Source organism: Erinaceus europaeus, chromosome 19 (assembly GCF_950295315.1).
Source record: "Erinaceus europaeus chromosome 19, mEriEur2.1, whole genome shotgun sequence".
In the NCBI taxonomy this organism is placed as follows: Eukaryota; Metazoa; Chordata; class Mammalia; order Eulipotyphla; family Erinaceidae; genus Erinaceus; species Erinaceus europaeus.
In genome coordinates this window covers 25,387,615-25,411,633 of record NC_080180.1, presented here as the reverse complement: position 1 = coordinate 25,411,633, position 24,019 = coordinate 25,387,615, and the positions used below count along the sequence as shown (strand labels likewise).

At 41.1% G+C, this 24,019-nt stretch overlaps 1 protein-coding gene across 13 annotated transcripts in view; it reads right to left on the bottom strand.

Annotated features, from left to right (window-relative positions):
• Window positions 1-24,019, bottom strand: part of SRGAP2 (SLIT-ROBO Rho GTPase activating protein 2) — a 290,047-nt gene that overhangs the window by 24,711 nt on the left and 241,317 nt on the right. For all 13 annotated transcript variants that reach the window (XM_060178745.1, XM_007523113.3, XM_060178749.1 and 10 more), the window contains 4 exons: window positions 21,061-21,145; window positions 14,948-14,975; window positions 13,072-13,096; window positions 3,642-3,702 (listed from right to left, as the gene is read on the bottom strand). In XM_060178745.1, the coding sequence (XP_060034728.1) occupies window positions 3,642-3,702; window positions 13,072-13,096; window positions 14,948-14,975; window positions 21,061-21,145 (199 nt within the window). The remainder of the gene's footprint in view (window positions 1-3,641; window positions 3,703-13,071; window positions 13,097-14,947; window positions 14,976-21,060; window positions 21,146-24,019) is intronic.

Here is a 24,019-nt window from a genome sequence, read left to right as displayed (position 1 = left end):
ATTTGTTTTATCTGGTTTTTGTTTTCCTTCAAGAACTGATGCTTTGGAAGGACCAGTATTGTGTTTTTGCTCAACTGTCTAGTCTTATGATCCAAAAGTAGAAACATTAATAAGTTATCTGTTTCATAAAGAGAAAACCAATGGTATTTTTATTATAATGCGGGAAAGTCTCCCATAACCAAACTGGCCTTTCTACCTTTCCTCAGTGCGCATTAATCAACAGAATTTGAGTAAGTTATTTTGAAATGGCAAAAACAAAACAAAACAAAACAAAACCAACCATTCCACTTCATGCTGGACTCAGCTGTTACCCTCCAGATGCAGAAGAGCACACAACGAAACAACCAACTGACCCTTTCTTTGTTCTTTAGTAAAATGCAAGGTTTATGAAGAAAATAGTTTTTTCCTTGACACACACAGAATTTATATATATTCACTGAATGAATGAATTCATTATCCTCGAGACACAAATAATTCTTCCTCTCTTGAACTAGTTTGGATTTATCTTTGCTAACTATATAACCATTAATCAATATTATATTGTGAAATTTCTTATACTACTATTCTGGATTACTATAGCTTATCTTTCTCTTTTTATGTTATCTCTTCATTTGCTTACTTATTTTCTTCCAACTATTTCATAAAACTACATAAAAATAGTAGTGGTATATTACTAATCCTGCTTTTGGTTTCTTAAATTTTTTTTTTTTTTTAAATTTCCACCAAGGTTATTGCTAGGACTTGGTGCCTGCATGACAGATCCATCACTTCTAGTGACCCCTCCCCCTCCCCGTCCCCGTCTTCCTTTTTGATAGAGACAGAGAGAAGTTGAGAGCTCAGAAGAGGGATATAGAAAGGGAAGGAGAGAGATACCTGCAGCACTGCTTCACTGCTTGTGAAGTTTTCCTCTTGCAGGTAGGGACTTGGTACTTGAACCTGAATCCTTGGGCAATGTGAATGCTCTACTGGGTGTGCCACCATACAACTCTACCCCCTCCCCTATTTTTTTTAATAATGCAAGGAGCCCAACATAGACCAGAAAATTGATAAATATCTGTTGACTATCAAAACTTATATACAAAGTCACTATATCAAGTGAACAAAGATTAAAACACTGTAGTTGAGGGGCCCTAAAGATACGTATTATCATGCATGAGGAACTGGGTTCAACTCCCGGTCACTGCACAAGAGTACCATGGAAAGGAGAAGCTTCATGAGTAGTAATGTGGTATTTCTTTACTCTCCCTCATATTTTTTTAATTTAACTTTTTTCTTTTTTTATTATTTATTTTCATTTTATTTTTTAAATATTTATTTATTTCCTTTTTTTCACCCTTGTTGTTTTTTATTGTTGTAGTTATTACTGTTGTTGTTATTGATGTCATTGTTGTTGGATAGGACAGAGAGAAATGGAGAGAGGAGGGAAAGACAGAGAGGGGGAAAGACAGACACCTGCAGACCTGTTTCACTGCTTGTGAAGTGACTCCCCTGCAGGTGGGGAGCGGGGATTCGAACCGGGAACCTTATGCCAGTCCTTGTCCTTTGCGCCACGTGCGCTTAGCCAGGCGCTACCGCCCGACTCCCACCCTTGTTTTATTGTTGTTGTTGTTAGATAGGACAGAGAGAAATGGAGAAAGGAGGGGAAGACAGAGACAGGGAGAGAAAGAGAGACACCTGCAGACCTGCTTCACTGCCTGTGAAGCGACTCCCCTGCAGGTGGGGAGCCAGGGGCTCAAACCTGGATCCTTAAGCTGGTCCTTGCTGTTTGCGCCACATGAGCTTAACCCAATGAGCTACTGCCTGACCCCTTAAATTAATTTTTAATTCTTTCTTTTACTTGATAAGATAGAGAGAAATTGAGATAAGAGGGAGAGGTAGAGAGGGAGATCAGAGACTTGAACCCAGGTCCTTATGTACGGGAATGTGTTCACTCAACCAGGTATGCTATTGCCTAACCCCTCCTCTCTCACCTCTAGGTTGAAAAAGAAGTCCACTAGGAGAGGCGGAAAGGTATAGATAAAGTCCCAGTGAAGCCCTGATGCTAATAATAGTAACATTTATCATCATCATTGTGGTTACTTCTTAGAATGGGAGAAGTTTGTAAGCATGTTAAAGTAATAAATATTCCAAAATTGAGTCTAAACAATGTTTCAGTTTATAGACGGAGAGGAAGATGAGTAAGAGAGAGAATGGCTGCCTCTGAATTTAGATGCACACTCATCTATATACCTCCTTAGCTTTAGGAAGTCACCCCTTCTTCCGACTTTTTTTTTTCCTATCACTAAATTACAAGATTATCTAGAAACAGTATCTGATGCCTAGTTCCCAGAAATTTTCATGGTGTTAGCTCAAATACCTGTACTTCTGAAACACTTTTAAAAAGGGAGTTGGGCTGTAGTACAGCGGGCTAAGCGCAGGTGGCGCAAAGCACAAAGACCCGCATATGGATCCCGATTGGAACCCCGGCTCCCCACCTGCAGGGGAGTCGCTTCACAGGCAGTGAAGCAGGTCTGCAGGTGTCTATCTTTCTCTCCTCCTCTTTGTCTTCCCCTCCCTCTCTCCATTTCTCTCTGTTCTATCCAACAACAATGACAACAATAATAAATACAACAATTAAAAACAACAAGGGCAACAAAAGGGAAAAAATAAATAAAATAAAAATAAAAATAAAAGAAATACTTAAAAAAATATTTATTTATTTATTTTCCCTTTTGTCACCCTTGTTGTAGTTATTATTGTTGTTGTTATTGATGTTGTTGTTGGATAGGACAGACAGAAATGGAGAGAGGAGGGGAAGACAGAGAGGGGGAGAGAAAGAGAGACACCTGCAGACCTGCTTCACTGCGTGTGAAGCTACTGCCCTGCAGGTGGGGAGCCGGGGGCTCAAACCAGGATCCTTACGCTTTGCGCCATGTGCACTTAACCTGCTGCACTAACATTCGACACCCTCCTAAATACTTCTATACATGGGAGATCAATTCTTTGGCAAATAATTTCCATTCCTGATTTTTTTCCTAACCATTCTAGGAGTAGTAAAAAAATGAGTTTATGAGACTTATTTTTGCCCAAGCAAAGACAGTGTGCTTTGATGTAAGCTGAGGAGACAGTTCCTATAGACTGAAGAATATGCTCCAACCTTTAAGGATAACTACTGAGCTCTTAGTAATGTATCCAGAGAGAATAAACCAGAACAAAAAAGGAATTTTATTATGGATCAGTACCATATTACAAAAGGAACTGTTTTCAGTTCATTCCCTTGCAGAAATCCAGGGTTACATAATGGCCAATGCTGTGCAGTGGAAGATACCAACACGTGCAAAGACGGTGAGTAATGGTGAAACTACCGTCACTTCATACCAGCTGTGCTGACTCATGTAACAGCTGTAATTCAACACTCACTCATAGGGTAGAAAAGCAAGTGTGGTAAGAGACTGAGGCATTTTGGACCAAAACACCTACTTTTTTTTTTTTTTCCCCTCAATATCTAGGGACAGCCATTCTGAGGTAGCAAATGTTAGGTGAACAAGTTACTTTTATTACTTTTCTGAGAATGTTAGGATGGGAAGTCAATTTCTATTCTTTTTCCACAAAGGAACTTTACACAAATACGGGCAAACGGGCAAGGCTGTAATCCTGCTTACCATGTCTGCTGATAAATCGGATACAGCTTTCTACCACCAAAGGAATTGCCTGGCTGGAAACCTGAAAAGTCAAAGAGAAACAAGATATCAGAATATTCAACCTCCTGTTTAGAGCCCAGGGTCTGAAAAAGTCCATATTGTACACAGCTTGTCTCAGCTGGAGGAGTGATCAGTTCACAAAGCAGCACCTAGTACAAGTACCTCATCGAAATGTCATACAGATGCCTTAAATTTAACACATCTTAAAGGGGACTGTTAGTGTTTATGCCAAACCAGTTCCTCACCCAGCAATCAAGTGACCAATCAATATTCTGTAAAGTTTTTCTCCTAAATAGTTCTCAAATCCCAAATGTAAAAAATTCTCTCCATCTCTACTGTTACCAACCCAGTCCAACTCACCAATATCTTAATTCTCTTGGCAACTTCAAGACCATTTTTCTTCATATTGTGGTTAGGGGTGTGTGTGTGTGTGTGTGTGTGTGTGTGTGTGTGTTTTGGGGCCTTGCACGTGTGCTATTCTACCACTTAAGGATTAACTTTTTCATTTTAGAGAGAGAAAGGAAGAGATAGAGAGAGAAAAGGACTTCTCACCACTGCCCCACAACCCATCTTCCCTCAGTACTGTGGTGCTCCCATGTCCCTGGAACCTCCCACATGGTACAGAGGGTGAGCTATTTCCTGGCCCTTTAAGTGATCTTTAGAGGCACATACATGATAGTTTCCTCTCTAGGATATACTCTTTCAAATACTTCTCATAACTTTCTTGACATAAGTCTTGTGGGCCATGCCTTGCTTTCACCTCCAGTGTTATCTCCTCCTGTTTATTCCCCACTATCTCTGTTAAAGCTACAATGGACTTCTTTCCGTTCTTCAGATAAATCCTATTTTACCCCATGGCTTTGCATGAGCTATTCATGCTGCTGAAACTGTCTTCTCATCCCAGACCTCCACCTACTAGGGTCCCATTGCAAGTATGATTTCCCAAGGGATACATTTCTAGATTCCCCAGCTGAGATCATGGCTCTGGCCTTGAGTTTAAGCACCATGTACTTGGTTCTCACAACTCTGTTTATGACTTAATTGTGTGGTATGAATATTTGTCACCACTACAATTCGAGCTCCACAGAGAAGTTTCTATGGAAATTTGTGGGTGTCATGTGCTGATTATGATGCTCTCTTATAGTAGATAATCAGCATTCCTTGAGGGCAAGAGAAAGAACCAATCAGAGCTTCAGAAAGGGGGTTATTTGGCATTAAAGCATAGAAGAAAAGAGTCAACTTCTGGAAAAAGTAGAAACTGCTTAGTACTAAGTGAAGAAACTGACCTCCCAAATATCAATTTTTGTTCTGTCACTGCTATACAGACGTACAATTTAATTTTGTTGGATCTCAAATTGGTTTCTACAAACTGGAGAGAAAGTTGGTAGTAAGATGAAGCATTATTTACTACTGACACATGAACATTGGGACTTATCATTTACATAGGGATTTGTAGAATTTGGGTCATGCATCAAGAGTCTTAAGTGGCTTGGTCTTGGCAGCAGCCTTATGGGTTGTTAACTATTATTATTCTTATCTGACAAATGTGAAAATAAAGGCTAGAGAGGTTAAAATAGATGCTGGTAAGTGGCAGAACCAGGATTCAAAGCCAGGTAGTTTTCCTGAGTGAAAAACTCACCACCACCCATCTTACACCCGAGCAATTTGGCAAGCACTGCCAGATATTCTCACCACATATTACTAAAAACTACTAAGGCTTTATAGAGCAGTGGAATGCACAATGATTCAGCTATAAGAAAGAAAAGGAGAGGGAGTTGGGCAGTAGTGCAGCAGGTTAAGCGCACATGGAGCGAAGCTCAAAGACCTGCATAAGGATCCTGGTTTGAGCCCCCGGCTCCCCACCTGCAGGGGAGTCACTTCACAGGCAGTGAAGCAGGTCTGCAGGTGTCTATCTTTCTCTCCCCCTCTGTCTTCCCTATCTCTCTCCATTTCTCTGTTCTACCTAACAATGACGACATCAATAACAACAACAACAACAACAACAATAACTACAAGGGCAACAAAAGGGAAAATAAATATAAAAAATTTAAAAAAAGGAGAATGTGAGCTCAGACCTACAGGGATGCAGAGGTTACACAGGCTGCTGCAGCACAGCAAGTATGGGCAACAGGTCAAATCGATGGGGTTTACAGTTAATAACAGTTATATACTTCTCTCATATTTGGAGCTACTCTCTTCCCTGGTCTAGCTTTTCTAGTCCTTTTTCCAAGTATGACACCATCTCCCCAGACAATACCTTGGGTCCACCTGCATGTTAGCTGTCTGACTCAGGCAAAAACTAGTAAAGTCATGGGCTCCTTGGAATATACCTAAAGTAGACCTACTAGCTTTTTCCAAAATGGAGACCCCTAAATCTCATCTGCTTTTAGGTTCCTGACTATTTAACAATTTGTTCTGCTTTATATCTTAATGCTTTTTCAGCCACCAGGTTCCAGATGCTACCATGATGCCAACCGGACTTCCATGGGCAGATGATATCACCAGTGTGTCCTGGATCCCTGTCTCCCCAGAGCCCTGCCCCACTAGGGAAAGAGAGACAGGCTGGGAGTATGGATTGACTTGCCAACTCCCACTTTCAGCGGGGAGCAATTACAGAAGCCAGACCTCCCACCTTCTGCACCCCATAATGATACTGGGTACATGCTCCCAGATGGAACAGGAAAGCTTTCAAGGAAGGGGCTGGGATTCGGAGCTCTGGTGGTGGGAACAGTGTTGAACTATACCCCTCTTATCCCATGGTATTTTCGACATTTTTTATTTTATAAATAAATTAAAAAAAAAAAGAAAAGGAAGAGACAGAGAAGTCCTAAGCCTAGCAAAAATAACTTTATATGTCTGGGCTCAGGACAAAACCTGGACTCTGAAGTGGAAGTGAGTCTTTGTGGCTTCTGTCCATTTTGAGCTTCACAGATCAGATCTAGTGGTGATAGGGGAGTGTTTAGCACATGGATGGTGCTCAGTAAGTGTCAGATGAATGTGGGGCAAAAATGTCTCTTCCCCAGGACCTGAATTTCCTTTTTTTAAAAATCTTTTTATTTATTACTGGATAGAGACAGAGAAATTGAGAAGGAAGAGGGAGACAGAGAGACACCTGCAGTACTGCCGCACCACTCATGAAGCTTCTCCCCTGCGGGTGGGGACCAGGAACTTGAACCTGGGTCTTTGCATACTATAATGTGAGTGCTCAACCAGGTGAGCCACCTCCTGGCCCCTGAATCTGAATTTTCTAATGTAGTTATTAGGTTTGGCCATTTGGGAAGCATTTGGGTCTCATGCAGAAGTAGCCTGAGAGAAACACTGGTAACCCTTTTAGTTCCAAAACTTGGTTGAAACACTGGGTTCTGACAAAGGAAGTATTGCATGTGTCAACTTTCCAAGCTACAATAGTCAGGGTCTGCCCTTCTGCTGTCATTTCTGTCTGGCAGTCTAGGGTGATCTTAGAGGAAGAACTTTTTTGTCAGCTCTACCATACATTGAGGAAGAAACTAGGCTCTACTATTTAAAATCAATTTGTGAAACATTTTTTTAAAAAAACATTTATGAGTGTTGTCATTGTAGTTTCCATTTATAAATAGTATAAGCAATGATACTGAGGACAGCAACATGAGAGCTTCTAAGTTTTTTGTGGCCTCCGATTTTTGAAGACCCAAAGGAAGGGATGTTCAGAAGCTCACAGACTGCTGGCTTCTATGTCATGAAGTGGAGAATTCTGCCTGGACTTGTAGGAAGTAGTATAATGATGGTACACAGGTTCTGTGTACTTATCATACTACATGAAGCAAGGCATAAAAGACATCAATCTGCATGTTTATAGTTAGCAGTAGCATTTCAGACACAGCTCACAGGCATAATATGTTGCAGGAAAGGATAGGCCAGTGATAGTTAGCCCAACTGCAGAGAAGCATTTTCACAGTTCTCCCTACTCCACTATCATCTAAGAGTGAGTATCTTAGGTGAACAATTGGACAGTCACAAAGACTTCAGACCTTCCTACCACCTACTACCACATTCATCACCCAATTGAGTGATACATTCTCTTGGAATGTGTCTGTGTATTCCCGTGGGCCCACCACTGACTCCAAATACATATAGTGGAACAAGCAGTCCCAATATGTGTTTGTATTCAGTGTGTTTCTCCCTTTCTTTCTCACCTCCCCCCAGAATTAAAGTTGATGTCAATATATTTCTCTGGTTCACAATATTTTGGTCATATATTCTCAGACAAGAAGGGCCCTTTTAAGGACAATCAGGCTATATTGCCATACAATCAGATTATGGAAACTTTAAGCCAAAATTAAGGGAAAAGGTAGCAGATATAACTAAGAAAAGATGGTAGGTAGAGGTCCAGTGGTTTGCAGAGGAAAACAATCAGAAAGGTGGCCAGATAATGTCTAACTATGCTATTGTTTGGCATACTATCTCATGAGTAAGAAAGTTAGCTTTTGCTAGTCTCTGTTACATTTAATTTATGCTTTGACAAAGGAGAAAATACAAATCTTGGGGCTGAGTGGTTGCTCACTGGGTTAAACACACATAGTATGAGACACAAGGACCCATGCAAGGATCCTGGGGTTCAGGCCCCTGGTTCCCCACCTGCGGGGGGTGGGGGGTTTGCTTCACAAGCAGTAAAGCAGGTCTGTAGGTGTCTCTCTTTCTCTCCCCTCTCAATTTATCTGTCCTATCCAAGAAATTGAAAAAATGGCCACAGGAGCAGTGGATTTGTAGTGCAGGCACTGAGCACCAGCAATAAGCCTGAAGGCAAAAAAAAAAAAAAAAAAAAAAGAAAATACTAATTTAACAAATGTAGGTAATGAAGTGAAATAGCTATACTAACATAAGTGTAAAAGTGTAAGGAGGATAAAATGTGGGTTTGGAAGGCAAAATAGATAGCTTAGGATACAAGGTACTATTTCAACATTTAAGCATCATTGAGCAAACAATCAGTCAGAGATTAGACCCACATACCTATGAACATCTCATCTTTGACAAGGGTGCTAAGACTATTAAAGGGGGAAAGAGAGTCTCTTCAACAAATGGTGCTGGAAAAATTGGGTTGAAATGTGCAGAAGAATGAAACTAAACACCAAAGTAAATTCCAAATGGATCAAGGACTTGGATGTTAGACCGGAAACTATCAAATACTTAGAGAAAATTATTGGTAGAAATCTTTTCCATCTAAATTTTAAAGGCATCTTCAATGACACAAATCCATTTACAAAGAAGACTAAAACAAAAACAGAGAAATGGGACTATATCAAATTAAAAAGCTTCTGCACAGTAAAAGAAACCACCACCCAAAGAGACCTCTTACAGAATGGGAGAGCTTTACATGCCATAAATCAGACAAGAGGTAATAACCAAAATATATAAAGAGCTCACCAAACTCAGCAACAACAAGAACAAACAAACAAAAACAAACAAACAAAAAACCAAATGACCCCATCCAAAAGTGTGGAGCAAATATGAATAGAATATTCACCATAGAAGACATCTAAAAGGCCAACAAATGTAAGAAAAAATGCTCCAAGTCATTGATTGTCAGAGAAATGCAAATAAAGACAACAATAAGATACCACTTTACTCCTGTGAGAATGTCATACATCAAAAAAGGTAGCCGAAACAAATACTGGAGAGGTTGTGGGGACAAAGGAACCCTCTTGCACTGCTGTTGGGAATGTCAATTGGTCTATGCCCTGTGGAGAGCAGTCTGGAGAACTCTCAGAAGGCTAGAAATGGACCTTCCCTATGACCCTGCAATTCCTCTCTTGGGGATATATCCTAAGGAACCAATCACACCCACAGAAGCCAGACCTTCCACCTCTTGCACCCCATAATGATCCTGGGTACATGCTCCCAGATGGATAAAGAACAGGAAAACTTCCAATGTTGGAGATGGGATACGGAACTCTGGTGGTGGGAATTGTGTCTTATCCTCTTATCCTATAGTCTTGTTGATCATTATTAAATCAATTGAAAAAAAAAAAGAATAAGCTGTCTGGCAGCTGGGAGGTAGCACAGTGGACTCTTAAGCATTGTATGTGCCAGAATGATGTTTTGGTTCTCTTTCTCTTTCCTGCTCTCTGATAAATAAATATTTTAAAAAGAGTTAAGAAAAAAAAGATTTGTGTATACTTATGTTCATAGCAGCACAATTTATTATAGTCAAAACCAGGAAGCAACCCAGGTGTTCAACAATATTAAGTGGCTGAGAAAGTTGAGGTATATATACACAATGAAATACTACTCAGCTCCTAAAAATGGTGAATTCATCTTCTTCACCTCATCTTGGATGGAGCTTGAAGGAATCATGTTAAGTGAGGTAAGTCAGAAAGAGAAGGAAGAATATGGGATGATCGTACTCATAGACATAGTTGAAAAACAAGATCAGAAGAGAAAACACTAAGAAGAACTTGAACTAAAGTTGGTATATAGCACCAAAGTAAAAGACTCTGGGGTGGGAGAAAGGTTCAGGTCCTGGAACATGGTGGCAGAGGAGGACCTAGTGGGGATTGAATTGTTATGTGGAGAACTGAGAAATGTTATACATGTACAAACTATTGTATTTTACTTCTGACTATAAATACTAATCCCCCAATAAAGAAATTAAAAAAATTAGACACAGACAGCAAGACAACATTACAGAACAAATGGACACAAATGGACAACATTACACAACAAATGGATATAGAAGGAGAGAAAGTTTCCTCTGAGGTAACCAAAATGACAATGGAGTATGGAGAGAAGCTAAAGAGCACAAAGCTACAAATGGGATATACATGTTAATCTTCAATGATGCACACTTCCAACCTACATAAAGTTATAATATAATTGTATTTAATAAAAATTAAACAAAGATAAAGAGAACCAAGCTTTGGAACATATATAAGCTTAAAGGAATGAAGACAGAAGAAATGGGAATAACATAAAAGAGAAAATTCTAGGCTTGAAGGGTACAGGGAGCTTGGAAGCAGCTCTCATGGTTTGAACCCTATCTTTGTTTAACTAAAACCCATAAGGGATCATCAAAGCAAAACCTAAAAGATCCTCTCTTGTTTGGCTAGTTTGCCACAGATAAACCAATGTTCATTTTCTCAGTACGTATATGAGCTTACCCAACTTCCTCTGATTAGCCTTCTTACCTTAGAAAAGCTACTTATTGATCTACCATTAGTTTGAGCTGCTCAAGAGAAACTGGGGCATCAGAATGAAAATGAGAACTTCCTTCGACTGGGCTTTTTATTGTATCCTAGGATACTTAACAGAAGTCTAGCATCTAGAAAAGATACTCTCCAGCTACTGTGTGGATGCAGCAGGATGCAAACCAGATGGATGCTGTTCCCCTTTATGGAGCCTGGACACATGTGCTCCTTAAAGGAACAAAGTTCAATCCTGTTCATAGTGGTAGAGGGAGGAAAAAAAGGTTTTCTCTTTCTTTAAAATACCCATCTATTAATTTAAAATGCAATCAATTACCCCTGGGAGGCACTCAACTCCTTTTTAGATTTAAATGAAATTTATGGGAGTAAGGGGGAAAGAGAGAGGAACAAGAGAAATAAAAGTTACAAAGGAATTTTCACACTTTACTAAATTTTCATCAGATCTTATGGTGTTCTCATTATAACAGAATAGAATGTGAGGAGGTGGGGAGAACAGTGATAGTAAAGCTAGGGAAAATGAGGACTTGTCATCTGAGCTGCCCAGGCAGCCAGATCATGTGAACACACTGTTGGGGCTGCCACTACCTCAGAAACCATGTGCCTTCTTCATCTGATTATCTCCCTGTGGCTACAGCTACTACGAGTTACCCACAATGATTTTTTTTTAAATACTTTTTTTTTATATTTATTTTTATTTATTTTTTTCCCTTTTGTTGCCCTTGTTGTTTTATTGTTGTAGTTATTATTGTTGTTGTTGGATAGGACAGAGAGAAATGGAGAGAGGGAGGGGAAGACAGAGAGGAGGAGAGAAAGATAGACACCTGCAGACCTGCTTCACCACCTGTGAAGCGACTCACCTGCAGGTGGGGAGCCGGGGTTCGAACCGGGATCCTTATGCCGGTCTTTGTGCTTTGCGCCACCTGCGCTTAGCCCGCTGTACTACAGCCCGACTCCCAATGATTTCTTTTTTATCTCTGTTGGTTTTCTTTTTTTTTTTTTTAATTGTTGTGATTATTATTGTTGTTGTTGTTGTTGGATAGGACAGAGAGAAATGGAGAGAGGAGGGGAAGACAGAGAGGGAGAGAAAGACACCTGCAGACCTGCTTCTCCGCTTGTGAAGCGACTCCCCTGCAGGTGGGGAGCCGGGGGCTTGAACCGGGATCCTTCAGCCAGTCCTTGCACTTTGCGCCACGTGCGCTTAACTCTCTGCGCTACCGTCTGACCCCCCACCCACAATGATTTTTAAAAGCCTAGATCAGCTTTCCCCTGAATAGATACAAAGACATTTCTAAGCTTTTTTCATTCCCTTTCTGCTCACTGACTGCTGCAAGGTGGGTGTGAACTTAGGGATACAAAATCATTTCCATAAGGTTTAGCTATAAGTGTAATTAGGAAGTCAAATTTGCTACTTCAAAAAATACTTCAATTAATTTTCTTTCAAGAAGCACAAGTGCTGTTTAGTTTATCCACTGGTGTGGATTATCCATGCTGCTGCTCCTGGAGATCCCTCCTAATATGGGCAATGAGAACTGGCTGCCCCATGTCAGACTTTAACACCATGCAGACTTGAAGAGTACTCTTGAGTATTACTCCTGTACCAGACTTATATTTTCATTATTAACACGTCTTAGCATACACCCAATCATACAACATTAGGAACAATCAGAAAACTATAAAATGACAGTAAATATGTTGGTTTATTTTGATGCTTAGCTGCTGAGTTACTCAGACATGGCTACTTATGTATGTAGCCTGAGGCCTCCTCATAGTTTTCTAGAGAAGTACGGGGTCGGGTGGTGGTGCACCTGGTTTCCATGCTCAAGGACCCAGGTTCAAGCCCTTCATCAGTGGTGAAGCAGGGCTGTAGGTCTCTTTCTCTCTCTCCCCCTTCCTTTCAATTTCTGGGTGTCTCTATTAAATACATAAAGCTAAAAAAAAAAAAACAAACATCATGCTAGTTTCTAGCATAATATGCCATAGTCGAATAAGACCTTCTGGTATATAAGAGGAGAAATGACTAGAAAAGAGGGAAAGATAAACAGGCTGAACTAATGAAACATGTTTAAAATGAAAAATACTATGATTAAGTGGTACATTTCAAATATAAGTGTGGAGTTAGAAAAGTGTCTGTCCTTCCCAGGGTGGAGTTCCATAAATGTCTGAGATGTGCTCACTTTCACACCAAGCCAGCCTGGCTTTTGCGGTGCCCTTACCTGCTTCCTCACAGTTGAGCTACGCCTGTGGCAGAACCGATCCAGCAATATGGAAGAAAAAGAGAAAATGGGATTAAAAACATCCTACATGGTGGTTATAGAGATAAGTTATAATACTTATCTCAGCCCCAGAAATGGCTAAGAGATGAGATATGCAATTTTCCAAATAAAGTTCAATAAAGCTCTTTTCACAAAAGCACAGAGGTCCCTGCTTTTAAAGTCTGCCACAATTTGAAACTAGAATAGGAGGGAATTGGTTCAATTTGCAGTAAATATATTTGGATTAGACAATAAGAGCTCTCAGTTTGCAAAGAGACTATAGAAAATACTATGGGATGTGAGTTTTTTTTTTTTTTTCTTGAAAATCCTTAGGGAAAAAGACACAGGTTTTATTTTAATTTAGAAGCTAGAGTATCCAGATCGGAAAAAATTTTGGTGATCCTCTAAGCCAGTTCTTTTATTTTTCAAAGATTTAATTTGTTTATTTAATGAAAGAGAGGAAAGATACCAGAACACACTACTCAGCTCTAGCACATGTGAAGCTGGGGAATGTACCTAGAAGCTTAAGAATGCAGGTCCTATGCTATATCACTGAATTATCTCATTGGCCTTAGACCAATGGTTTTCAAGTAGTGTTTTGCCTCAGAAACCTTTTCTTTCAAGGAGTCTGACTTGGATGGAGCACAATTGTACACATAGTAGGCCAGGGTTGCACTGCCTTGAGAAGAGTAGGCGCTCTCTGCATTTTGGGCATAGTACAATGCTCATTCTCTTTCTACAGATAAGGAAATTGGAATTTGGAGGAAGAACAAAGTGGTCTAAGGTCATATAATGAAATAACACAGCATAAGGAAATTCAATTCAGTCCTTTTTCATCCTATGAAGTTTTCTGAAGATAAGAATGAACTTCAGGTGAACTTATATGAAGACTCTATTACCAAGAAGATACATTCTACAGAATTCCATTATATTAGTTCCTTCTAGTAATCAAGACTGATATATTAATGGGATCTTTATTGTAATCCGTAATTACAAAAGTGATGAAAACCAAATGAAGCTATTTCTAAATAATGAGCCTAAAATTATAAATGGCCTCATGATTATTGTGTGTGTTGGCATATGTAAGTGGTTGACATAGTGGGCTAACCCAGGGCTTCTAAGAAATCCAGCCCATTACAGTTCTTCTTCCAGTGAAATCAGCACATTTTTAGGTATCTGAGAACTGTTGGATGAATGAATGAATGTCTTGCTGTCTGCAAGCTCATGCTTTTTCTCACAGGAGCACTATGACTAGGAGGGAAAATACTTGTCTGGAGTGGGGGAGGGAGGGGAAGGTGGAAAAGACTGGGAGGGCTACATACTTGCACATCATGCAAGGAGTTTAACCAATGCTGTTTGGCAAGTCAGTGCAATGCAGTATTTCATTCTCAAGCAAGTCACTAACTAGGGACTGTGAACTTTTCCATGCATAAAATAAATCTCAAATCAAATGCCATTTCCCGACCTTCTTTTCCCAAAGCTCACATGTTAGGAGTCTTAATAGTTAACATCAGGATATTAGGATCCTCCAGAGTTAAGAATTTCTGTTCCTTGCAAAGTAGTTGCTTTAAGGAGTTTCTGGGACTACCGCAGAAAATGGTAAATTCCTTAACTTAGTTCTGCTCAGCTCTCTCCCAAAGTCACAGTAAATCCCATTTCTATTCGACTCCAGATGAGGTCAGCAAGGCAAAGGCAAAACAGCAACTTCTGTCATAGGTCAATCCTTTACAAAATCATCCAAAGCCCTTGCAGCTCAGTTCTCAGGCTGTCTCCCAGGCTGGGAGTGCTCAGAGGGTTTCCTTTTATCTTTCCCCATGCTATCCCAGGCCACACCTACCTGGCCAAACTGCAATCTGTCCGCTGACCTGTTAGAAAGACAAAAGCAAAACACTCATGTTGAAGCAGAAGGGCTGAAAGAAAGAAATGTGCTCCAGGAGCTAAAAGACTTTCCTGGCTTGCTAGAGAGTCACTAGTACCAGCATCTTAGGCCTTTCAGACAAAAAAGAAGCTTCCAGGTTTTTTTTTTTTTTGTTGTTGTTGCTATTTTTGATGCATGTTTCTAACTGAGGGCTCCTGGTATCCCTAAACATTGGTTTAACACTCTGCTTTCCAGTGAGAAAAAGGGGACAGACATAGCAAAGAAGACTATGCTTTAGAGAACAAAGTATTGGAGGCTTTTCAGGAAATGAAATTTAGTTTCTTTTCTGTATATGTGGGAGGAGAGAGTAACAAGTTTATTCCTGAATATATGAATACACATACATGCACATGTACTGGTACACATGAGTTGAAGGTGGGGATTTATGAATGGCACTAAACTGTCGAGCATGAGGTCCTAAGCTCAGTTCCTGGAATTGCACGTGCCAGAGTGATACCCTAGTTCTTTCTCTCCCTCCTCTCATTAGTAAATAAATAAAAACAAATCTTTAAAACAAAACAAAGTAAAATTGGGTTGGGGGAGATATCTTAATGGCTATGCAAAGAGACTCTTATGCCTAAACTCTAAAATCCCAGGCTCAATCCCCTTGCACCACCATAAGCCAGAGTTGAGCAGTGCTCTGATAAAGAAAGAAGAAAAGGGAGAGAAAATGAAAAAGAAAGAAAAAGAGGGAGAAAGAAAGAAAGGGAGGAAGAAAGAAGAGACGAGAAGGGAGAAAGAAATAAAATATTTTTGGGCTTGGGTATTGGTATATTTGTAAAGCATACACATTACCATACCAAGGATCCAGGTTCAAGTCCCTGCCCCCCACTTGCAGGAGAAAAATTTCACTAGCAGTAGAGCAGTGCTTCAGATGTCTTTCATTCTCTCTCTCATTCTTCCTCCCATACCCCCATTTGTCTCTGTCTCTTAAGAAAAAGAAAAAAGGGAACCAGAAGTGATGGAATCATTACACAGGCACTGAACCCCAGTAATAACCCTGGTCTCAAAAACACACAAACAAGGGAGTAGGGTGGTAGCACAGTGTGTTAAGTGCAGGTGGCAGGTGGTGCAAAGCACAAGGACTGGTGTAAGGATCCCGGTTCCCCACAAGCGGTGAAGCAGGTCTGTAGGTGACTTTCTTTCTCCCTCTCTGTCTTCCCCTCCCCTCTCTATCTTATCCAACAACAACAACACCAATAACAATAATAACAACATCAAAAAACAACAAGGGCAACAAAGGGAATAAGTAAATATTTAAAAATAATAACTAAATAAAAATAAAATAAATAAAAAACCGCAAACAAAAAAATAGAATTCTGATTCAAGATATTATAAGTGGACCTACCACACAATTTTGTAGTTCTTCTCCTAGTCATCTACTGAAGAACACAAAAACACTTATCCCAAAATCTATGCACATTTATGCTAGTAATATAAAGCTATTTGTAGCCAAAACAATCCAAGTGTCCAATAGTAGGCAATTATTAAGGAGAAATATTACTCAGGTATAAAAAGTGACTGGGTAGAACTGGAGTGAATCTTGTGTTTGATACTGCATCTGCTGATCTCAACTACATCAATGCAACCAGTACCACATTGACATGTTTCACTTTGGCCTGTGTCTAGAGATGCCAGGCATGGGATGTTAATCCTTCAGCTCCATTACTCTGGTAAGACCTTTCCTAGCTCATAGGACAACTTAATTCCATTCTGGGTAGTGCACTTACTAACAAAACCACAGCACCTAGATATAGACCAGGGCCCATAAGATAGAGCCTATGTGCATGTGTATCCATAAGTTAGTGGAAAATATATACCCTTAAAGAAAAGTGAACAACTTTGCAGTGACTCAACAAGTACAGCAAGCAAGTAGAAAGACCTAAAGACACCATAAAGTAGTTAATCAAATAGTTTCTACTTAGACCTAGACACCCTCCTCACCTAATCACTCCAAGGCTAAACTTGTCAGTAAGGACTACAAAAGCTGGATAAGAGCAAAAGACCAGCGTACTTTAATGATGGCTCTTCTGGTTATTACCAGTCCATCCTAACATCCAGGGCCCTAGTCAGGGAAACCTAGGATTCCCACACAGACATGATGGGCCTAGATCTCTAACAGATCCCTCTTGCCACTGTCACTGGTCATCTCCATCAGGAACAACATAATGGACCCCTTTGTGGGCCCCCTACAGGACCTTGCCCTCAATGTAGATCAAAATGGTAGGGACTTCTCCATTTTCTCAAGGGAGGTTGGGTCAACACACTCTACCACTCGAGGTAGATGGGTCTGGCAATCAGTGCAGCCTAGAATGCTCCTAGCTATGATCATAGAATGCCAGCTCAGACCTACAGGGATGCAGAGGTTACACAGGCTCCTGAGATGAATATGGGATCCAGATTAAATCGATGGGGTTTGCAGTTAATAATATTTATATACTTTTCCTATATTTTGGAGTTACTCTCTTACCTTATCTAGCTTTCAAGTCCTATTTCCAACTCTGAAACCATCTCCCCAGACACTACTTTTGGTCCACCTGCATGTCAGTTGGGCTCAGGCAAAGGTCAGTGAAGTCATGAGTCCTTGGAATATACCTAAAATAGACTTCCTAGCTTTTGTTTTCTTTTTTCCAAAATGAAGACCCCAAATCTCATCTGCAGTATTTTTGCCTTTAGGTTCCTGATTATTGAATGATTTGTTCTGCTTTATATCTTTTTTTGCCTCTAGGGTTATCACTGGGACTTGGTGCCTGCACTACGAATCCACTTCTCCTGGAGGCTATTTTTTCCCTTGTTGTTTATTGTTGTTGTTATTGTTGTTTCACCGCCTGTGAAGCGACCCCCCCATTGCAGGTGGGGAGCTGGGGGCTGGAACTTTGATCCTTACACCAGTCCTTGTGCTTCGCAGCATGTGCGCTTAACCTGCTGCGCTACCACCCAGCTCCCCTCTGCTTTCTATCTTAATGCTTTTCAGCCACCAAGTTGCAGATGCTACAGTGATGCCAACCTGATTTCCCTGGGCAGACAATCTCATCAATGTTTCCTGGAGCCCCACCTCTCCAGAGCCCTGCTCCACTAGGGAAAGACAGAGACAGGCTGTGAGTATGAATCAACCTGTTATATCCTATGTTCAGCGGAGAAGCATTAAGGAAGCCAGACCTTCTACCTTCTGCACCCCATAATGATCCTGGGTTGATGCTCCAAGAGGGATAAAGAATAGGAAAGCTTTCAAGTGAGGTGATGGGGTGCAGTCTGGAGGTGGGAATTATACCCCTCTTATCCTATGGTCTTGTTGATATATTTTATTTTATATATATATATAAAAGAGTAGGGAACCTTCCAATGGAGGGGATGGGATACAGAACTCTGTTGGTGGGAACTGTACCTCTGTTATCCTGCAATCTTGTCAATAAGTATTAAATGAAAAAAAAAAACTTATGTCAGAAGAAGGATGAATAACAGATGGTCTCATTCACAGGTGGGACCTGAGAAACAAAGCAAGGGAAAATATAGGGTGTAATGTTAATGGATTACTGTAGCAGATGCAGAGATCCAGGTGGGGTGGGAGGGAGTAACTCAATCAAGTTTAGGAACCCAGTGTTCTATGGTCTAGGAGGAGGATGATTTGGTGGAGGGCAAAGTATACTGATACCTAATTTGGTAAGATTTGGAACTAAACAAATATGACAACAATCCTAAATCAATAAAAATGAGCTGAAAATGGAACTAAACAAAGTTCAAAGAAATATTATGTTTTTTTCCCTTATCTTATCTTTTTGTTGTTGTTGACATTGTCACTGCGGTTATTCCAGGTGTTGTTACTGCACAATTTCAACACTTGTATGGGATTCAATTTTTTTTAAACAGCTGAGAAAGACAGGACAGAGACAAGAGAGAGAAGTAGAGATAGCAAAGCACTTGTCCTATTGCTTGTGAGGCTTCCCCTGTAGAGATGCTCCCATGTAGTGCTGGGGATTCAAATCCAGGTTATCATACATGGTAAACTGTATCCTATAACAGATGAGTCATCTCCTAGATGACATGTATGAGCATGTGTACAATGTGATATATGCTGCTTTGTCTAGAACCATAGATAATCAGATCCAACCTGTATTAGATCTGTATTCAACAAACAAGGGTGGGAGAAATAATCTCCCACATTTATACAAGCTCCTGGAAAGGCAACTCTTAAAGTGGGGGGAGGTGGAGAGGGAGGAGGGGTGTAGTCTGGTTTAAAGGTTGCTAATTGTTGATTAGAGTTCAGCTCATCTTGGGCTGCACCCTCCCCATCCATAATGGCAGCTCATTACTAAAGGCTCAACTTTCATGTGCAAAAATATTGCTCTGAGCCATTATTTTCAACATCTGTCCCATTTCCATTCTGGAATATTCATACACATCAATTATCCCTCTGTGGCAAGAACATGGAGCTCTTGTGTTATAGTGACAAATACATGCAGAAGGCAGGAATGTGATAACTTGCATACAGGAAGATCTGCAGTTTTTCAACTTATTTGACTTATTTTTGCTAGAACATGCCATCTTTAGATGAAGGCAATTTACAGCATTAATGAACAGTCAGTGGCCTTTGCTCCCCCATGGTAACACATTTGGTGCATGTGTGTGCAAACCCAACCACTCACAAACAATACATACACTTGTTTTCTCTCCCTCACACACATAAACACACAACTCACACCCTAATTCCCTCCTCTTCATTTCACTTATTTTCTATGTTTAGATTATCTTGGTAGGAAGATATCACAATATAACTTGCTTTAAATATTCCTGGGCTTCATTTAGTATTTTTCATTTATCAGTGGAGCAGTAACGATAACCCAAGGGGAATGATTTTCTATGAATCTCAGTGCCCAAACCTGCTCAGCCTGAGTCCCTTAGGCGATGAGAGGAAAGAGAACAGAAGTCACCTAACAGGCACCTAACAGGCTTTCATCACATAAAAAAGGAAATGCCTCAAAACCACTACAAGATCAAAGACATTAAAGATAAAAGAAGCATCTGTGGGCATCATCCAGGGCATGTGAAAGATGGGGCAAGAAAGGTGGGTGGGAAACTCTGTTATGAATTTCTGGGTCAGTGAGTACCATATACTCTCCAGCACTCTACAGTTTGTCTAAAGAGTGCTCAAGAATTGACTTGACAATGGCAGTCCTCCATGGAAGTGTGGGGTTGCCTTTCACTGATGCTTCCACATACTTATTGTGGCCTTTCCTTTCCCTTTAAATGAGGAGATTAGTAGGGCAGGGAGATGAGGCAGGGGCAACCCCAACCTGGGAATCCCACTAATCACTGGATGCTGAGAGCCAGGCAGGAGACCTGGGCAGGGTGCCAAAAACCCCAGGGAAGCTTCTCTTTCAACCTTTGCCTTCTGTTTGACAGCTGAGGAGAGAAAGTCCAGAGTGCCTGCTCAGTTCTCTGCCTTGCTACTTTTCAAGGTCTGGTTAAAATCATCCTAAGTTGAGAGAGTCCACTCAGCACCATGGCCTCAGCACAGCCAAAGCAAGAGATATGGTTACTTGGTGTGAGTGAACCTGATGGAACAGATGGAAAGTGATGCTATGGAATGCTGTGGCCTGGCCACTGTGGCATCCCTTTTCTCAGAGCGGCTGGATAGCTCATCTCACAGTTCTCCACTTTTTGGCTCTAGCTTCAGCCCTGCCATAGAGAAGCTGAAGGTTTTAACCAAGTATCTGAACAGTAAATAACACATTGGCCCCTGTCCCCCAGTGGAGGCAGAAGAGGTGAAGGAGGGGCCAGGTGTAGAGAAGCACACTCCATTTAAACAAGTAGATGATACACATTAGTGCTTCATTAAGCACTGGCCTGTTCCCATAACTCAAGCAGTTATTCAGGGCGTGAACTTCCACATCAAACAGGCTGGGAAAAGGAATGCATTCATATAACAAGATCAGGTCCATTTGGCTGAGGATGGAGGAGTGTGCTGGGCAATAAAGCTCGGGACGAGGCTGTCCCCCTCAAAGTCAAACCTCTAGTAGAGCTCCCACACTCACTTTCCCCCAGCGTTTTCTGAAGAAGGTCATGCTTGGCTTGTAACTTAGTGATGAGGTTCCTGCCCTCCAGGTATTCCTTCATTTTCTATAAGGGAGGAAAAGGAGAAAAAGCAGTCAGTCTCCTGAAGGTTAAAAAGAAAAAAAAAACCATAAATGTTCAGCTGTACAATTCTCTTTCTTAAAAGGGCATTTGGTTTCTGACCCAATTTCCAACAGATCTACTTTTTACTTTTTTAAGGCCCTGAGCACCTATCTGGTCAGCTGTTGATTTTCATGGTGCATTAGGTTCCTGCTCCAGGTTTTTCCGGAAGCTCCATATTGACCAGCCTAAGAAGATAGCACCCAACTCTCAGAGTTCCTCACTTATTTTTCAGTTCCCTGCCAGATAGTGTGGTAAATGGACTTACTGAGCATAGTTTTCAGTGTGGCAACACATATCTGCCACTTACAGTCTCCAATGACATCTGCTTACCATCACACCAGGAGCAATGCCAACAGTATAGTAGGCCTCTGACTCAGTAGGAGTCCCACTCACAAACCATCCTCTGCATGGTGTCTTTGTGGAAAGCTTGGGATTTCTAAACATTCAGAAAGAGGGGCTGCTATATAACACAAACTGGCAGTTTCACACAGAAGATGGGCTTAGGGAAATGAGATTCCACCTGCACTAACAGTCAAAATATGAATGCATTAATTACAATAAATACACTCCTTTCAATCCCTGGAAATCTTGAACAATTCATCAAAATTTTCAAAATGGCTCTACAAACTAGTACTTTTTCTTTTCTTTCTTTCTTTCTTTCTTTCTTTCTTTCTTTCTTTCTTTCTTTCTTTCTTTCTTTTTTTTTTTTTTACCAGAGCACTGCTCAGCTCTGCCTTAGGGTGGTAAGGGGATTGAACCTAGGACCTTGGTGCCTAAGGCATGAGTCTCTTGTGTTAACCATTATGCTTTCTCCCCAGCTGAATTAGTATTTTTATTAACATAGAGTGTCTTGCATTAACCATTATGCTTCCTCCCCAGCTGAACTAGTACTTTTATTAACATAGTTTTATGGATAAAACTCAGGCATCAAAGTTCGACATCCTCGAGGAAACACTCACGAAAGACATGTCTCTGATATCTGATTACTGTAAAAAATGGTGACTAATCCCTAGCACTGCAAAAACGGTATCATCTGTTTTCCATCTACACCATGCCTCGGCCTCGCGTGAGCTTAATGTGCAGCTTGGCAATACGAGAATCAGGCATGAAGCCCATCTATCTTGGCGTTACTCTCGATCGCACTCTGTCATTTCACGAACATCTCATAAAAACTGCAGCAAAGGTGGGCGCGAGGAATAACATCATTGCAAGACTGGCCAGCTCCTCATGGGGCGCGAGTGCTTCCACACTATGATCATCATCTCTGGCATTATGCTATTCCACTGCAGAATACTGTGCCCCAGTATGGTTCCGTAGCCCCCATGTCCACTTGGTCGATTCCAAATTATATTCCTCCATGAGGATAATTTCTGGAACCATCCGTTCCACCCCGGTTCCATGGCTGCCAGTTCTTAGCAACATCGCCCCGCCAGATATTCGTCAGGATGCGGCATCATCTAAGATCATTTTCCACGTCTACGCTCGACCGGACCTGCCAATATACATGGATATCTTCGCCCACCCTGTCCAACGCTTGACGTCTCGTCACCCAATCTGGTCCCCTATGCCTACACTGAACTTCTCTGTTCCAGTCTCTTGGAAACAGAGTTGGCAGTCAGCTGAGGTAAAGAGCAAACACCTCATCACAGACAAGCGTCAACCCGGCTTTGACCTAGCACGTTATGATTGGGCCCTCCTCAATCGCTATCGAACAGGCCATGGCCGGTGCTCTGCTATGTTCCATCGCTGGGGAGCCAGAGATGACCCAAACTGCCCCTGCGGCTACAGACAGACTATGACCCACATAGTCAACGACTGCCACCTCTCCAGATTCAAAGGAGGTCTTGAAACTTTACATCAGGCTCAACCTGACACTGTTGACTGGCTACGGAAGAAGGGCAAACACTAGAAGAAGAATGGATAAAACACTGAGATTTGGAGAGAATATATCAGTTGCTCAAAATCAGATGGTTAGAGATTTGGGAGAGCCAGTACCTGAACATGTGCAGTTTTAATTTTTTAAAAATTATCTTAATTTTTGGATAGAGACAGCTAGAAATTGAGAGGGAAGGGGGTGATAGAAAGGTAGAGAGACAGAAAGACACGTGTAACACTGCTTTACCACTTGCAATGCTTTCTTCCTGCTGGTGGGGACTGGGGGCTCAATCCTGGGTTCTTGTGCATTGTAACGTGTGCTCACCCAGCTCCCCATGTAGTTTTACAATGCTTTGTGTCAACCATTACAACATACTCAGTTCACTACTGTACAGGGTAAGAGAGGAAAAGAGCAAAATGTCCTCACACTCATTCTTTATGAATGTGCAGAACTTAACAGTTTTGGGGCTACACAGTGGCGTACCAGTAAGCGTACATAGTATGAAGTGCAAGAACCTGTGCAATGATCCGGGATCAAGTCCTGCTCCCTACCTGCAGGGAAGGCACTTCATGAATTGTGAAGCAGGTCTGCAGGTGTCTATCTTCCTCTCTCCCTCTATATCTCCCCCTCCTCTCTCAATTTCTCTCTGTCCTGTCCAATTAAAAAAAAAAGCCACCAGGAACAGTTAATTTGTAGTGCCGGCACCAAGACCCAGAGATAATCCTGGAGTGGGGGAAAAAAAAGAAGTTAAGAGTTTCTAGGGGGCTGGGTGGTAGCACAGTGGGTTAAGTGCATATGGCATAAAGTGCAAGTACCAGCTTAAAGATCCTGGTTCGCACCTTCTCTAACCCATCTTGGATGGAGCTAGAAGAAATTATGTTAAGTGAGCTAAGTCATAAAGATAAAGATACTCATCAACAGAAGTTGAGAAAGAAGAACAG